An 18,150-nucleotide genomic window follows, 5' to 3' on the forward strand; every position below is an offset into this window, starting at 1 on the left:
GGGACTCCAGCCACGCGTCTGTATTATCGTTTCCAGTGGATCTGAGTGCCTTACCCAGCGTTGGGGGTTGTGGGGGAGGAGGACGACCTTGAGGAATGTGCCGCAGTTTTTCACCAGTGCTGCAAATGAGTTCCCACAAGTAAAATCCGCTCTGTGCGTCCTGCCCTCAGGCTCCGCTGTCAAAACACCACTGTTTTCACCCTGCACCGAGATGCCCCCGCGGTCAGCGACTTTGCTTTGTTTCAGGGCTGGGTGTCTGTTTCCTGAGCCTGAAACGGCACACCTGGTCTGACCACAGAATTGAGCGGTTGAAATAGAGACTGTTTTGGGAAATCTGGGGTGCATGGTGCCTGCAGCTGTAGTAGGGTTTTAATACTTCTGTGTTCCACTAAGAGCCTGGACCACCCTGTTCCTGAAGGCGGATTCATAGGCCCACGATATGCAGATAAGAGGCTTGCTGGAATAATTGAATTCCTGCTCCAGAGGGTGGTATAAAAGCCACCTCCTACACCAGTGATCTTCATAGATTGGATTTTAAGTTTCATTCCTTTATATCTTATGGTTTCATAGTTTGGGAAGGTGGGTCTTGTTGGAAACAAAGCTCTCTGAGGGGTTTGCCTACATCATTTTGTTGTATTGAGATTTTGTTACACCAAACAGTTCTTGACTTGAGTTGGCCTTGATTTGTGAGCTTACAAATTTTCAATGAATTTTTTAAATATGAAAGTTTTCACTGTGATGGAATTTATAACAATGGAATTTGCTGTGTCTCCAGCTAAGTTTCTTGGCATGTTTTCAGAGCCTCCTTGGACAGGTCCCGGACCCCCTTTTCAAATTCTGTCTTCACTTCTTCCCCTCTTTGAATCTAGGGTTCCCTCCACGCCTTTGTACACGCAGCGTCCTCTGCCAGGTGCTCTTTGCTCCCGTTTCTGCACGACAGACTTACTCTCCTTCTGAACTCGGCACAGGGTCTGCTCCACAGTCTGTCCCGGTGCTCCCAGGCTATTGGCCTCGACCCCCTCTGGGCCGTCTGCTGTGTGGCACAGCCTTCGTTAGTGACCGCGTGGCTTGAAGCTTTCCTAGATGTTCTTGGAGTGAGTAGCCTCTTGCTCTGGGCTTCAGGCTTCCCCAGGACAAACCTCCATTTCTGTGACCCTCTGGTTAGCGCAGGGCCTGGCGCAGAGAGCACACATCTGCATCTGGACGGGAGGAGGGAGCAACTGAACACATGGTGTTGAGGAGGTGCTCTCACCTCTTGCTGTCACGGTGCTGTTTCTGGGTTGTCAGACGTACGGTGACCTTGAGTTGTCCTGATACGCTTCTCGTTCTTCGCTGGGAAGGAAGACTGGGAGCAGGCACCGTGCTCACATTTAACATCTAGCCCGGGTAGGAGGGTGAGCGTGTGTGGGTGAGAACAGCCCGCGCGGAAGGCCCCGCAGAGAGCAGGGGCCTCTCCAGTTGCATCTCCCATTTCCCCTCCCCTGCCGCGGTCTGCAGCAAACGGCGCTGCTTTCTCCTGCGTGTGCCCAGGCGTCCGGGACCCGAGGGTGCTCACGCAGCTCCCTCTGCCTGGCAGGCCTTTCCCTCCTGCGCCTGGGCACGTCTCGCTCTCCGTGTCTGGCTCGAGCATCACGCACTGTGCGGTGTTGCCTGCCGGCCTCCTCCCTGGACTCTCTGACGTCACTCAGCAGCTCTGTTCTGCCTTAGAATTCTCTGTGTCCACAGCTTAACCCAGCCCCCTCCACAGCCCCACCCCACGACCCCACCTGTGGCCTCCTTGAGAGCAGAGGAGCAAGACGCCAGCATTTCTGTGCAAAGCCAGCTGGCAAGGGGACTGTGGGGCCCTTTGTGTGGGTGGCACTGAAGAGTGTAGACCCGGGCTCCTGGGCCTGTTCTCCCAGCCTGGGCTACTGTCAGGCAGATGCAGCCTCGAAGTTCACCTCTGCTGCGGGGATCCCGTCAGGTAAACAGTCCCCAAACATTGTGGGGCTGAGCCAGATTCGCTCCCGGGGTGCGGCCTCCCTTCTCAGCCATTTCCTGCCCTGGAGAATCTGCTGCTCGCCCTCCCTGGCCAGTCGCTGGTACTTGCGGACGCAGGTGGAGTGACTGCCCAGGGCTGGTCCCCGCTCTTCCTCAGGGCCAGCTATGGCAGGGTTTATAGCCCCAGTGCGAGGGAAGCCAGCTGTGTGTCCGGACACAGCATGGCCATGGGGTCAGATGGACAGGGTGTACCAGTCGTGTGACCTTGGGCCCCTCACTCAACTGTGATGAGACTTAGTTTCTTTTTCCTAGAAAATCTGGATTAAAACCTACTCTCCAAAGTGGCCATGAGCGTCCACCTGAGAGCAAAGGCCCAACATTGGCACACGCAGGCTGTAGGTGAGTTGAACACACCAAAGTCGAGGACAAGGAGTGACAGTGCAGCGTGGTGATCAGTGTGCGGCAGGTCTGAATAAACGCTGTGGGGAATGCAGAAGGGGGGACATTGGCTGGATCTGAAAAGATGCTTTCCAGGTGGAGAACGAAAGGCAGGAATTCCGGGCAGCAGGACCGGCCCTGGCAAGGGCATGGCTGTGAAAATGCACGGCCCCAGGAGAGGGGACCAGGAGAGTGGGTGGCCAGTGCACGGTGTGTGTGGCCCGCAGCCAGTCGGGCCAGGCCCTGAAGGCTGGGGTGCTGGTGCGTCCTCCGGGGCATCAGGGGGGCCCATCAGCCCTGGGATTTGGGAAGATCAGTCCCTTGTTCTGGGGTGGACAGTGGCAGAGGTAGTGGCAGATTGTCTTGGTTCCGTTGAGAGTCACCAGGGATCCTGGCACGCTCTGGTAGTTGGAATGCACCAGCTGTGAGGTGTGGGCAGTGCCGGCTGGGTCCCCTGCCTGGAAGGAGAGGTCGTTTGTTGAGGGTGCTGAGCTGAGCCATGTCTGGAGGCAGCTTGGCATGGAGGGCAGAGGGCAGACTGGAGTCGGAGGCTTCACCCAGGCCTGGTCCTTGTCCTGGTGGTGATGACTTCAGCAATGCCAACCATGGGGAAACACACAGAACACAAAGCCATGGGCTCAGGGTGCAGATTTGCCATGCGCTCCTGTGTCTCTGTCACCCTGAGCTTACTGCGTGTGTTGGGGACCCCATTTTGGGCATTTTTCACGATGGTCTCCCTACAATGAACAACCCGGGAGGGCAGGTATTATTTTCACTGTGCAGATGATGAACGTGAAGCTCTGTGAAGCCCAGCGACTTAGCCAAAGAGTCCTGGCTCCGAAATGAGTCTGGAAGGAGCACAGACTTATGCTGGCGAAAGGCCGAGAGAGCGCCCCAGTCTGCTGGTCACCTCCTGACCGTGAGCCACCAGCAGTTGTGAAGCACATCTTCATGAGGCGCCATGCTGTGGCTGCAGGCTGAGCACCCGACAAGACCAGCCTGGCCCCTATCCTCAGGCAGCTTGGAAACCAGAAGTTGAATTTTAAATAAATAATCCAAGGCCAATAATGTGTTTTCAAGCACTTACTTAAGTTCTCTGAGCCTCCTTTATTTCTAAATGGTTATTCAGAGGACTGAATGAGGGGATGCAGGTCCCAAACCCTCATGACCAGCCAAGCCCCTGAGTTCTTTTCTCCCCAGCACCCCGAATTTCTCCCTGGCACCATTTGTGATTTTCATTAAACAATGAAGTGGCTTCTTAGGTGCTCCCTGTCTCCTCTCGGAATGTGGGCTCTATCCCCAGGTACCAGCAGAGTCCCCGACAGATAAAGCGTGCCCAGCTCCTGTTTGCTCAATGAATGAATGAAAGGCACACGTAGTCACTGTTCTCACCAGGACACACAGTGCTATCAAGTTACTCAGCCCGGTCTGTTCTGATCCCCCATTTACTGGCTTACCCGGGCTGAGATCCAGGAACAGCCAACAGGCACAGGTGCATGTGATTTGGTGATGGTCGTCTGGAGCCACGGTTAACCAGGATTCCATGGCCTGGGGGGAGAGTGCGGGGATGGATTGGCAATGTCTGGCACAGACACTGGGGTAGGGGCAATGGCCCAGCACCTCATCACCAGGGGTGACGGTTCCGTGGACCACTTGCTTTGAAAGACTCTTCTATTCTAAACAGCATCTATTACTTTTCAGCAGGATTTTATCATGTTACTGCAATTCTGGCCAAAAGCGACACATCTCAATATTTTCATTAGCACCTGGGCTGCAATGGAAGGTAAAATGCGAGGGACACACAGTTACCTCCGACCCCGCTCTTACCCGGTTTTTATCAGTACAGCATCATGAGCACAGGTGCTGCCAATGACCAGCTGTGTGGCCTCCGACAGGCCCCCTTATCGCTTCCTGTCCTCAGTTTCCTCATCTGTAAAACAGGGATGATGACAACAGTTGGTACCTCAGGGGCTGCTGGGAGCATTGTGTGGGGTCCGTGGTGTTCTCAGCTCGGGGCCCGGCTGGCGGTGCGGATTCCATAACGGTTTCTTGGTACGGCTGTGATCATCACTCCCCGGCTTCCGCCTTGCATCCTGGAGAGGTTTGACGGTGCCTTTGGAACAAGCAGGCTGGTTATCGATTTCGCAGATGGCCGTGCTCAGGGATAACTTACACAGACCCCCAGGGTGCCCAGTGGATATTTTCTGACATCCATGGAAGGGGAGATAGTTTTTAAACAAATACAAAGTACACACATCTAGGGGCTAGCACTGGTCATTATGATCGTTTTGGAACTGAGGAGACAACACCTGTTGTAGTTGTAGGTTGTGGAGGGGGACTGAGCGGTTGGCCAGTGAAACCAGCCCTCTCTCTGGGAGCCCGAAGTCCAGAGAGGGGAAGGGAGTGGGGACAGAGGACCCTGGGACCCAGCTTCCTGCCCCTGGATTCTGCCCACTTTGGCCGCTGCTCCCCCAGGTCCCGAGTGTGGCATGTCGCACCAGCTTGCCACACTTGCCAGCTCTGTGAAACGTCTCCCCTGCGCCATCTCTCCAGGCCTGTGGTGGTCCTGGCCGCGTTCTGTGCAAGGATAGTCAATGCCCTTTACTCGCAGGACACACAGCGTGGCAGGAGCAGCTTTTTCCTGGCTGCTTTCTCTGTGAAATGGGCCCTGGCACATGGAGAGAGAACGATGGATCCCTCGGGCAGGGCCAGTGTGCGGGGAGGCAGCTGGTGTCCTGCCTGGGGGTCGGGAAGCCTGAGGGGGGGGCGTACCGCTAGCCCCACTTCTGGCTTCTCTGAGCTTCGGTTTCCTCAGGTGCCAGCAGGGATGTGGTCCTCACCTGGCCTCCCTCAGAGGCCATGGTGCGCTTCGGGGACATGAGCGAATGCGTGGGAGAACGCCAAACCAGCTGTAAAATGCCTGGAGACCTGTAGAGGGGCATGTGGAACCAAGACCCAGTTCTTATCTGAGTCCCCCAGGACATCACCCTAGGCCCTGCTTGCGTCCAGAGGGGGGTCTCCTTGCTGCTCGCCCGGGCAGGAATGCCCTTCCACTTGATGTCACTTGGCCTTAGGAGGACCAGGGCTATTAATTATGGGCTTTTCATTGAATAAATTCAGTTAAATGTGTTTTTATTGAACATGCCTTATACCTTTGTTGGTATTATTAGAGTAGCTGGCATAATAAGGAGGAACAAGTGTTTAAATGCTCATAAAAAAAAAAAGTCTGACTGCAAAGGAAAAGTCACATTTCATTGCAGGAGTCTAGTTGTGTGTCGGTTCCCACGCATCACAATAAAAAATGATGTTTCCTCAATGTTTGCAAATTTCTACTTCCTTGGAACCTCTAATACATGAAGCAGGCTGCATTAAAATTCCTCCAGGGTTTCATTATTGCCAGAGTCATACCGGAAGGCATCCCTGAAACATCCACGGCCAGGTACAAGGATGGATAATAAAAAAACAAAACGTGCAAATACCCGCTGTGACGTCTGCATCGCGGTGTGCAATTTACAGGGCGTGTCCACAAACGGGGGCTCATTCGGTCTCCCCAGCCCTCTTCAGAGTCAGGTATATTTTTCCTGCTCTGCTGATGAGGAAATCAAGGCGCAGAGAGGTTAAGTGACTTGACTGAATTCACCCTTCTGGGGACATCCGGGCAGAGGTACGAAGCTGCCCAGGGCTCTCATCACTGAGAGATATCAGTGGGGTTTTGCATTTGAGAAAGACATCCAGGGGCTCTCTTTAGAGCCATCAGCACAAAGAAGACCCAGAGTGGGTTTCCGCCAGTTGGTACTAAAAGTGTCTGAGAAAGGAAGAAGGAAACAAGCGAGGAAAGATGCAGATCCTGGGTTCTGAGTCGCCAAGCGTGATTTATTGAGCAAAACACAGCTGATGTTGCTAGGTCTGTAGGCCGGGTTGGATGCTGCAGGGTGAATCGCTTCTACGTAATCTAGCCCTTGACCTAGCAGTTGTATTCTCAGTAGCTACTGTGGCCTGCCTGGGCCACTAGCTAAAGTCGCCACCTCTTGCTGCAGTGCAGCTTCCGGGTCACCTGTGGGCAGGTGGCCCTGAGTTCGAGGAGGGGTCCCAGGAAGGGGAGTGGGCCATCCCTAAGTCAGAAGCAGCCTGCTCACTAAGGGTCTTCTGCTGCATTTAAAAATGAGCCGTCCGAGACTACGTTTGCTGCGTGTTTAAAATATTTAGTGAATTTTCAAATAGAAAAATGTTCCGAGTGGCTCTTCAAAGACTTTCTGACATTGTTCAGTTCTTAAAAGTGAGCAGCCCCATGCTCAGGGCTACTGCTAGGCAAGAGATAACCATGAAATGATAATATGGAAATGAACATTTTATTAAAGAAAGAAGGGGGGCATTGGAAAAGAAAGTTCTAGGGAGGGCCTTTGAGGGCTGGGAGATTTTTACAAAATCGGAAGCTGTCAGATCCTGGGGAGGCTGTCACCTGTAGTGGATCCTGCCCTCGTGCAGAGGGAAGTCTTGGAACCAGAGCGGTTCAGGGTGTGGGGGTGACGAGTGGCCCTGAAATCCAACTCGGTGAATAAACATTGCTCTTTCCCGCCTCATGGCGAATTGTGGACAGGTAACTTCCTCCCTACACTGCTCCAAGTTAGAGTTTTAGAAGCATTTTTTTTTTTTTTAAACAAGAAGTGGAAACATCTGAGCTCTTGAGAACATGTAGCTACATGATTCCCAGCAGCTGCCATTTTGAGTTAAAAAAAATTTAATCGGCCATTTCAGCTGTAGAGCAGTCTTCACTGCTGGCCTGCCTAGGAGTTCTGCATTTTCCTCTGATAGCCACATTCCTCACCAGGCACAGAACTTTCTAGAAAATGTGTGGCCACCAGCTCCAGGAACAGGAAGTGCTTTGGAGCTACACAAGGAAACGAAGAGGAAAAAAGAGAATGGGGGAAGGGAGGTGCTGTGCCTTAAAGACATGAGCAACCGGAGCAGCTGTGCCGTCCATCGATTAATTAGAGTGGCCGGAGCTGGGGTGAAGGGTACAGAAACGCTCTTTAATTTGAAGATCTATGACCTTGTAGGACGTGGCACTTCATTTGTGTAATTAGCTCCTGTGTCAGAAAGGGATGTTTATTTATCTTCTTATTTATTACTTATGTATTCCAACGGGTTCCAAAAAAGGGATGCAAGGAGGAGTCTAAATGTGGCTGCTGGCCGGCTCTCCGATGAGCAGCCTGGGTGAGGCTTTCTGTCCCCAAGTACATTAGCTAATAAGCTGAGGGCAGAGACGGTGCCTCCGGAGCAGCCGGCGCGTAGCCGAGAGCCGTGCAGGGGGGGAGGGCTGGGGTGTTGCCGGGCCTCAGGGAAGGCACCTGCCCTTTCCAAGGTGGGGAGTCCCCCTCAGGAGCTCCAGCATGAATTACTCAGCCGAACTGGGGGAGGACAATGACCCAGACACACTGAGAAAGAAAATGCCTCAGAACTTCTTGTGGTGTTTCTAAAAGGGAGGGGAGGGGGAACTTTAGAATTCCTGTTTGATTTCTGTCCTGCCTACCTACTGCCTTCTCACCACCAAACACACAGACACAGGGCAGGAGAGTGAAATTGTTCTTGTGGGATACTCGTAAAAGCACAGCTCGGTTTCCAGTGTATGTCCTGGTCCAGCTGGGTCTGTGGTCTGGGCGAATCTCCACCCTGCCCTTGGACAGCATGACGACACCTTCTTGGGGAGGTCCTGGCCCACGGAGGTTGGCAAGCCTAATTTGGGAGAGAGGTGTGCACCATACTCGAGACTGAATTGGACAGAACTCAGGGCACTTGATTCTCCAAACGGAGGTTTATATGCCTATAAACACTGCTAAGAGTGCAGCCTTCCAGAAACTTATGTTTAGTGGGTGGAAAACTCTCTGCCCGGGATTTCTGAAGTCCATCACTTGATGGGTGGAGAGACTGGGATGAGGATTGTTTGCTCCACTCCCCTCCTCACCTTACTGATTCTGGGATGGTAATTAATGTGCACTTTTGGCTTCTCCAGGGAGTTGGCAGCTACTGTAGTTTAATATCAGTGTCAAAAATCTTCCAGGTACAGGAAAGTCTGAAAAAGCAAAAGGGGCTTTTCGAGATCACAGATGCCATGTCTTGCACCAGGTCTGAGATGGGATTCCTGTTCCCCTCCTTCGGCTGGTGAGTCGGTGATGGAAGGCAAGGCCTGTCCGCACCGTCTCCTTATGCAAAGCGTTAGGAGAGGGTCAGGCTGGAAAGCAGCGGCGGTTGAGGAGGGCGCCCACAAGTCGGGTTCCAGATGAAATGTTCAGCCTCCATTTTGTAACCACCCCAGTGACCGGCCAAGACTGGGACATTCTGGCTCCGTGCCATGAGCGTCCACTACAGTTCGCTGCCCATGTCACCAGAGCCAGTTTCTAACAAATCAGCACTTGCCGCTGTTCATCCTGACTGCCCTGTCAGATTTCAGGATGTTCTTTGATTCCTTGGTTTTCTGGCAAAGGACTTCAAAATACTCATTTGGACCAATTTCTCCTCCTCCCCCACCCCGGGGGACTCTGGAGGCGGAACTGTACACTGAGGTTGTGTGTGAGGACATGGTGGGGGCGGCTGTCACATAGTAGTAGGTCCTCACAATGTGTCACTTTTTTCCTGTTCCTGAATATCCATGTTCAGTTGGACGGTGTGTTCTGCTCAGACACTGGTGTATGAAACACTAGAATTTCCTCTAGCTAAAATCCCTAATGTTGCAGACGTATCACAGCCATTTCTTTTAAAGAAAAAACATCGTTTGCAAAACAATACTGTTTGAGTTTTGATAGAACTTCCTTGAATCAAATATTGTCTGAATCTGGTTCTCAAGGAGCAAGGGGAGGGGAGCTGCTGCCCCTCAGGGAACACTGGTCTGGAGACACTTGGTCTGCACCACTGGAGGGGGCTTCTCGTGGCATCTAGGTGGAGGCCAGGGATGCTGCTGAGCATCCATGGTGCACAGGAAAGGACCCCCCCCAAGAATTATTGGGGTCAATAGTGCCTTGATTGAGAAACCCAGGTCTAGGCGGTTTTGAGCGCGGATGGGTGAGATCCGCCCTGGCTTTTCGTGTAGTTCAGCCTTGTGTAGACTACTTACTGTCAGAACCAGGCATTGTCACAAGCAGATCTCACTTGGCCTCGGAGACAATGGGGATAAGAACATCTTTACTTTGGGGAAGCAAAGTGAGGCCTAAGAACTGACCTAACCTGCCTAAGTCCAGCTGCCTGGGCCGCCTCCCAGCCGGGTGGAGCCAAGCCAGGCCTGCGGGGCGGCCCTGCAGCCGCAGCTCCGCGGTGCCCGCGCCCCTGCTGCTTCTCACGCTCTGTCTGCCTTTCTGTCCGTGTGTCTCCCCAGGTAAAGATGAGCCTTCCAGCTACATTTGCACAACATGCAAGCAGCCCTTCAACAGCGCGTGGTTCCTGCTCCAGCACGCGCAGAACACGCACGGCTTCCGCATCTACCTGGAGCCCGGGCCGGCCAGCAGCTCGCTCACGCCGCGGCTCACCATCCCGCCGCCGCTCGGGCCCGAGGCCGTGGCGCAGTCCCCGCTCATGAATTTCCTGGGCGACAGCAACCCGTTCAACCTGCTGCGCATGACGGGCCCCATCCTGCGGGACCACCCGGGCTTTGGCGAGGGCCGCCTGCCTGGCACGCCGCCGCTCTTCAGCCCGCCGCCGCGCCACCACCTGGACCCGCACCGCCTCAGTGCCGAGGAGATGGGGCTCGTCGCCCAGCACCCCAGTGCCTTCGACCGAGTCATGCGCCTGAACCCCATGGCCATCGACTCGCCCGCCATGGACTTCTCGCGCCGGCTCCGCGAGCTGGCGGGCAACAGCTCCACGCCGCCGCCCGTGTCGCCGGGCCGCGGCAACCCTATGCACCGGCTCCTGAACCCCTTCCAGCCCAGCCCCAAGTCCCCGTTCCTGAGCACGCCGCCGCTGCCGCCCATGCCCCCCGGCGGCACGCCGCCGCCGCAGCCGCCCGCCAAGAGCAAGTCGTGCGAGTTCTGCGGCAAGACCTTCAAGTTCCAGAGCAATCTCATCGTGCACCGGCGCAGCCACACGGGCGAGAAGCCCTACAAGTGCCAGCTGTGCGACCACGCGTGTTCGCAGGCCAGCAAGCTCAAGCGCCATATGAAGACGCACATGCACAAGGCCGGCTCGCTGGCCGGCCGCTCCGACGACGGGCTCTCGGCCGCCAGCTCCCCGGAGCCGGGCACCAGCGAGCTGGCCGGCGAGGGCCTCAAGGCGGCCGACGGTGACTTCCGCCACCACGAGAGCGACCCGTCGCTGGGCCACGAGCCCGAGGAGGAGGACGAGGAGGAGGAGGAGGAGGAAGAGGAGCTGCTGCTGGAGAACGAGAGCCGGCCCGAGTCGAGCTTCAGCATGGACTCGGAGCTGAGCCGCAACCGCGAGAACGGCGGCGGCGGGGTGGCCGGGGTGCCGGGCGCAGGCGGCGGCGTGGGCGGCGCCAAGGCGCTGGCCGACGAGAAGGCGCTGGTCCTGGGCAAGGTCATGGAGAACGTGGCCCTGGGCGCGCTGCCGCAGTACGGCGATCTGCTGGCCGACAAGCAGAAGCGCGGCGCCTTCCTGAAGCGCGGCGCGGGCGGCGGTGACACGGGCGACGACGACGACGCAGGCGGCTGCGGCGACGCGGGCACGGGCGGCGCGGTCAACGGGCGTGGCGGCGGCTTCGCGCCGGGCGCCGATCCCTTCCCTGGGCTCTTCCCGCGCAAGCCCGCGCCGCTGCCCAGCCCCGGGCTCAACAGCGCGGCCAAGCGCATCAAGGTGGAGAAGGACCTGGAGCTGCCGCCCGCCGCGCTCATCCCGTCCGAGAACGTCTACTCGCAGTGGCTCGTGGGCTACGCGGCGTCGCGGCACTTCATGAAGGACCCCTTCCTGGGCTTCACGGACGCGCGCCAGTCGCCCTTCGCCACGTCGTCCGAGCACTCGTCCGAGAACGGCAGCCTGCGCTTCTCCACGCCGCCCGGGGACCTGCTGGACGGCGGCCTGTCGGGCCGCAGCGGCACGGCCAGCGGTGGCAGCACGCCGCACCTGGGGGGCCCGGGCCCCGGGCGGCCCAGCTCCAAGGAGGGCCGGCGCAGCGACACGTGCGAGTACTGCGGCAAGGTGTTCAAGAACTGCAGCAACCTGACGGTGCACCGGCGGAGCCACACCGGCGAGCGGCCTTACAAGTGCGAGCTGTGCAACTACGCGTGCGCGCAGAGCAGCAAGCTCACGCGCCACATGAAGACGCACGGGCAGATCGGCAAGGAGGTGTACCGCTGCGACATCTGCCAGATGCCCTTCAGCGTCTACAGCACCCTGGAGAAACACATGAAAAAGTGGCACGGCGAGCACTTGCTGACTAACGACGTCAAAATCGAGCAGGCCGAGAGGAGCTAAGCGCGCGGCCCGGCACGCGCACCTGTGCAGTGGAACCGTCGCCAACTGAGAGAATGTTGACCTGACTTGCCTCCGTGTCACCGCCACTTAGCACCCCGCGTGTCCCCGGGGCCCAGGGGAGGCGGCACTCCAACGCAACCTGTGTCTGCGAAGTCCTATGGAAACCCGAGGGTTGATTAAGGCAGTAAAAATTGTGGAGCCTTTTAACTGTGCAATAATTTCTGTATTTATTGGGTTTTGTAATTTTTTTGGCATGGTACTTTTTATTATTATTCTTTCTGTTTAAATTCCTTTAAAAGATTTTGTTGGGTATCCATCCCTTCTTCATTTTTTTTTTTTTTTAAACCCAGTAGTAGCCTGAGCAAATGACTCGCGAGCAGTGTAGAGGGGGAGCATATCTTTTAAATTATAATTTTGGGGTGGGTGGGTGGGCGCTGCTTTTTTGAAATTTAAGCTAAGCATGTGTAATTTCTTGTGAAGAAGCCAACACTTAAATGACTTTTAAAGTTGTTTACTTTTTTATTCCTTCCTCTTTTTTGGTCCTGAAATAAAAAGTGGCATGCGTTTTTTTGTTTTTGTTTTTGTTTTTGGGGTGGGGGATTGGATGTACAGCGATAACAATCTTTAAAGTTGTAGCACTTTGTTTCAGCATTGGAGTGGAGATGTAGCACTGATGATGTCCTGAGCAACGGAGGCCTTTTCTGTGTTGATTTCAACTTTGCCATTGTGGAAGGAAAACTTTTAGTGGTGGTGCTGGGGTGGGGGTGCCCCACAAACTTGGCACCACCAGAGAAAGAGTTTTTGAGGGCTACTCTGGGAAATGGCCCAAGAGCATTCTGAGGTTGTGCATTACCAGCAGATACTATCATTTTCTTGGAATGTTGGTGTGCCCTGGGATGCTGTCTCCGCTATTTGCTGTAGATTAGGCTAAATAAAATGGGCTGAGGGTACTTTTTTGGGTAGATGGGGTGGCCTGCAGTGACACAGAAAGGAAGTAACCAGCCGTGTTCTTTCAGGCTTCTTCTGGCTTGACAGCTTCTCTCTTTGTATCACCCCCACCCCCACCACGCAAATCTCAAGTCAGACGTTGCTACCAGTGGTAACTGATGATTCTGAAGCAGACAATGCCCTGATGGTGAATTGAGGAAGTTAGTGTTCTCATGTGATGCACACTGATGACATTGTAGGGACGGGAGGAATCCTGTGAATTTCTGTTCCCTTTTACTGGAAGAGCAGGGGGAGAGTTCCATCCGCAGGTGCCCAGCGCTACTTCCCAAGTGGTTTTTTTTTTCCTATCTCATTAGGTTGGAAGGTACTAAACATCAAACTGTTAAGGTTAGACATTTGAATTCTGTTGACCCGCACTTTAAAGCTTTTGTTTGCATTTAAATTAAATGGCTTCTAAACAAGAAATTGCAGCATATTCTTCTTTGGCCCAGAGGTGGGTTAAACTGTAAGGGACAGCTGAGATTGAGTGTCAGTGTTGCTAAGCGTGGCATTCACAATACTGGCACTATAAAGAACAAAATAAAATAATAATTTATAGGACAGTTTTTCTACTGCCATTCAATTTGATGTGAGTGCCTTGAAAACTGATCTTCCTATTTGAGTCTCTTGAGACAAATGCAAAACTTTTTTTTTTTTTTGAAATGAAAAGACTTTTTAAAAAAGTAAAACAAGAAAAGTACATTCTTTAGAAACTAACAAAGCCACATTTACTTTAAGTAAAAAAGAAAAAAAATCTTGGTTGAAGATAGAGGATATGAAAATGCCATAAGACCCAATCAAATGAAGAAATAAACCCAGCACAACCTTGGACATCCATTAGCTGAATTATCCTCAGCCCCTTTTGTTTTTGGGACAACGCTGCTTAGATATGGAGTGGAGGTGATTTACTGCTGAATTAAAACTCAAGTGACACAAGTTACAAGTTGATATCGTTGAATGAAAAACAAAACAAAAACAATTCAGGAACAACGGCTAATTTTTTCTAAAGTTAAATTTAGTGCACTCTGTCTTAAAAATACGTTTACAGTATTGGATACATACAAGGGTAAAAAAAAATTGTGTGTATGTGTGTTGGAGCGATCATTTTTTTTTTTCAAAGTTTGCTTAATAGGTTATACAAAAATGCCACAGTGGCCGCGTGTATATTGTTTTCTTTTGGTGACGGGGTTTTAGTATATATTATATATATTAAAATTTCTTGATTACTGTAAAAGTGGACCAGTATTTGTAATAATTGAGAATGCCTGGGCATTTTACAAAACAAGAAAAAAAAAAAACCCTTTTCTTTTCCTTGAAAATGTTGCAGTAAAATTTAAATGGTGGGTCTATAAATTTGTTCTTGTCACAGTAACTGTAAAGTCGGAGTTTTAGTAAATTTTTTTCTGCCTTGGGTGTTGAATTTTTATTTCAAAAAAAATGTATAGAAACTTGTATTTGGGGATTAAAAGGGGATTGCTACACCATGTAGAAAAAGTATGTAGAAAAAAAAGTGCTTAATATTGTTATTGCTTTGCAGAAAAAAAAAAAATCACATTTCTGACCTGTACTTATTTTTCTCTTCCCACTTCCCTCTGGAATGGATATATTGGTTGGTTCATATGATGTAGGCACTTGCTGTATTTTTACTGGAGCTTGTAATTTTTTAACTGTAAGCTTGTCCTTTTAAAGGGATTTAATGTACCTTTTTGTTAGTGAATTTGGAAATAAAAAGAAAAAAAAAACAAAAACAAACAGGCTGCCATAATATATTTTTTTAATTTGGCAGGATAAAATATTGCAAAAAAAATTTGTATGTTAAGTCCTATTGTACAGGAGAAAAAGGGTTGTTTGACAACCTTTGAGAAAAAGAAACAAAAGGAAGTAGTTAAATGCTTTGGTTCACAAATCATTTTAGTTGTATATATTTTTGTCGGAATTGGCCTACGCAAAGAACCCTTCGTGTTGGGCTTCACTCTGAACGCCCCGAACCTTGCATCAAGGCTCCTTGGTGTGGCCACAGCAGACCGGATGGGAAATTCTTTATTCATGTTGAGTGGAAAAAAAAAATCAGTTTTTGTAAAGATGTCAGTAACATTCCACAGAGTCCTCCCTTTCTCTAAGAGGCCATCTGTAAGATGTCAGATGTGGTGGAGAGAGCGCGAGAGAGCATCTTCCTTCTCTACCATCACTGCGGTGGCGGTCACCACCACCACCCCTCTCCCGCCCTTAAGAGCAGAAAGCAATGCAAACCGAGCTTCTTTAGTCCTTGAGAAAGAAAACATTAAACAAGCAAAAATGTAATGAAAGGAGCTGGTGTGTCAGCTAGGTTCAGGCGAAGTGACCTGCTGCTGAGAACAGTGCAAAGTGTATTTCAGGAAGGAGACCCCATCCTGGCCAAGACCTCTGTGCCATGGAGAGCGCTGGCCTCTCGCTGTCTTCCCTGCTTTGCTGCTTTGCTCTCCGAAACCTACATTCCGTCAGTTTCCGGATGCGGATGCGAGGGCCTGGGATGAATTCGGTGCCTTTCCATATCTTTCTCCTTCCTCTGCGCTTCCTCTCCACCCTCCATCCTCTGTCTGTCCTTTATTCATTTTTTCTCATCTTTATTTGATTTCTTTTCTTTCTCCCTCTCTGTCCCTTTTCCTCTTTTTTTTTTTTTTTGTAAAGCCGAGTAGCTTTAAGACAATAAAGTGGTGGTTTTTTGGACGAGCGAATAATACATTTTTTAAAAAATACCTATATCAGGAAGCCATTTTTTTATTTCAGGAAATGTAAGAAACCATTATGTCAGGTTATGAAAGTATAACCAAGCATCCTTTTGGGCAGTTCTTTACCAAATGCAGAAATCTTTCTTCTGGGGAGCTTTTCTGTTCCATGCGATCTTTCCTCCTTGCCACTTACCTTTGCAAAGTTAAAAGAAAGGGGGAGGGATGGGGGAATGGGAGATAAAGCTGAGATTTCAGTTTCCTACTGCCTGACCCAAAGACCCGGGGCTGCTCCTCCCTCTGTGCCCCCCGTGAAGGCCCTCGAGCACCTCCACGGTGGTCCTCCTGTAGTCATAAACGCTAGCCAGCGCTCACCAGCTTACACAAAGTCACCAGAGTGCCAGGACTAAGCCATCCTAAAGCACAAGGATTGTGTGTCTCTGTCAGCTGCAGAGGACAGAGAATTTTCTTTCTCTTTCGTGTTTAAAAAACCAACACGGAAGCAGATGACCCGGTGACAGAGGCCTCTAGCATGGGCGACCCAGCCACCTCAGGCCGGTTTCCACACTGCCACGACTTTGTTCAAAGTTGCCCCAAATTGGAACCCGCCACTTGCCATTAGAGGGTCTTTCATGGGGAGAGGAGGAGACTGAATTACTCTAAGCAAAATGTGAAAAGTTAGGAAATCAGCCTTTCATCCTGGTCCTACGTAACTGTCAGTGGAAGGTTTTGTTGAACACAGGCAAACCGTGATTTTGGTGCTCTTTGTATCTTAGCCCTGCAAAGCAAAGCTACGTTGATTTCAGTTGTTTGCATTTGTACTGGCAAGGCGAAATATTTTTATTACCTTTTCTATTACTTATTGTATGAGCTTTTGTTGTTTACTTGGAGGTTTTGTCTTTTACTACAAGTTTGGAACTATTTATTATTGCTTGGTATTTGTGCTCTGTTTAAGAAACGGGCACTTTTTTTTTTTATTATGGATAAAATGTTGAGATGACAGGAGGTCATTTCAATATGGCTTAGTAAAATATTTATTGTTCCTTTTATCCTCTGTACAAGATTTTGGGCCTCTTTTTTTCCTTAATGTCACAATGTTGAGTTCAGCATGTGTCTGCCATTTCATTTGTACGCTTGTTCAAAACCAAGTTTGTTCTGGTTTCGAGTTATAAAAATAAATTGGACATTTAACTTGATCTCCAAACCTTGTCCTTTCCTGTGTCTTTTAAAGGTGGGGGATGGACAGCTTATTTCCAAGGGTGAATGGAAGGTCTTTCTCTATTTTCTTCCTGACCCAGACCCTTAAGCCCGTATAGGGGAAGAGAGGAGAGAGTGGTATGGGGAGCAACGGTTCTCGTTGCCCCTGCGCGGGAGTGTGCTTCAAAGCAGTGGTTCGCAGCCTGGTTGCACATTGGCATCTCCTGGGAGCTTTCAAAAATCTCAGTGCCCGGCATCAGAATTTTTTAATGACTCAGGTGATTCTCCTACAGCCAAGTTTGAGAACAAGTGGTTTAAAAGAAAAAGCACTTGGCTAGGAATTAGCAGACTAGTTAACTAGTCTATTTTAACTCAGCTAACATTCATCAATACCTAGTGAGAGCCGCTGGGAGACGTGGAGGGATCAGAATCTGGTGAGAAGGAAGCCCTGCCCCAAGGGTCTAAAGGACTGTCCTCGAGCAGGTCCCCTCGGTTGTCTCATTTATAAAATGAGGTTGTTGGGCTAGACAGCCTCTCTGACCATCTGTGACGTTTAACAAGATCACACAGAAGGACTTCCTTCTGTTCTCACGTGCCGGATGTTAGCAGATTCGAGGCAGCTTTCTTCTGTGATAATCAAACTCAGCTCTTGCAGATTGAAAAAGGCTTTAACTGGCTTTTCCCAGTGCTGGGCCTGGAGCAGCCAACACCGTGGGCACGGAGGAAGGCAGGGTTCTGCCGGGTTCCAGCCACCGCGGCAGGAAGGTACCGGTGATTTTCTCCACGAGAGGGAGAGGCAGAGCCCACCCTGAGTGTGAAGGAATCAAGGGCCCACTGGAGTTTAGACCACTCTCTTCCTAGGTTTCCTCCTCTTAGAGGGACAAAGAACATTCCGTTCAAACCACTCTTGCAAACTCTCACTGGGCACTGACCGTGAAGCAGGTACCAAGCTAGGCAGGCCAAGAATCCTCACAAACAGACTTTGCAAAGAATGAAAAGAGCAAGCCATGCTCGCTGAGGTCCCGTGTGGGTTCTGCCCACAGAGAGGATAAGAGACACAAGGGCAGCGTGTTCCTCTATGTCCTGTCTTCACCCAAGCAAGCCATCATGCTCCCATGGCCATATCTAACCCCTGGACAAGAAGTGGGATTTGAACTCCAGCACCAAAAATGGAATTGACAGTCAGTCGGGAGACTTGCCCGGCTTCCTAGGGGCTTAGGGAATAAGAATTCCCGCGAGGAAATTCTCTTTTTCTTTTCTACAGGTCCTGGGCTCCAAGTCTGTTTCCCCAATTGGCTTTAAGACACAAGTGTTTGTGAGTCTTTGTGTTTCTTTTGCACCCAGAAAGCTGTGCGAATAGCAGAACTGAAATGCTCAGTTGCTTCCAGGTTGAAACACAGAGGGATATGCTCATCGTGGGGATACT

General features: G+C 51.3%; 1 protein-coding gene and 1 long non-coding RNA gene across 7 annotated transcripts in view; both read left to right on the forward strand.

Moving 5' to 3' along the window:
* The window catches only part of BCL11B (BAF chromatin remodeling complex subunit BCL11B), a 94,923-nt gene extending 78,200 nt beyond the window's left edge, over nucleotides 1-16,723 (forward strand). For all 5 annotated transcript variants that reach the window (XM_045561062.1, XM_045561067.1, XM_045561063.1 and 2 more), the window contains one exon: nucleotides 9,785-16,723. In XM_045561062.1, the coding sequence (XP_045417018.1) occupies nucleotides 9,785-11,835 (2,051 nt within the window). In that variant the 3' untranslated portion in view covers nucleotides 11,836-16,723. The remainder of the gene's footprint in view (nucleotides 1-9,784) is intronic.
* On the forward strand, nucleotides 750-3,092 carry LOC123644804. 2 transcript variants are annotated; one of them, XR_006737288.1, is made up of 4 exons: nucleotides 750-1,094; nucleotides 1,288-1,386; nucleotides 1,726-1,963; nucleotides 2,293-3,092. It is a non-coding gene; the product is annotated as an uncharacterized LOC123644804 (long non-coding RNA). The 2 variants fall into 2 exon arrangements; XR_006737287.1 differs by having other exon boundaries at nucleotides 1,288-1,963.
* Nucleotides 16,724-18,150: the final 1,427 nt, after the last annotated feature.

Source organism: Lemur catta, chromosome 1, assembly GCF_020740605.2.
Source record: "Lemur catta isolate mLemCat1 chromosome 1, mLemCat1.pri, whole genome shotgun sequence".
NCBI lineage: Eukaryota > Metazoa > Chordata > Mammalia > Primates > Lemuridae > Lemur > Lemur catta.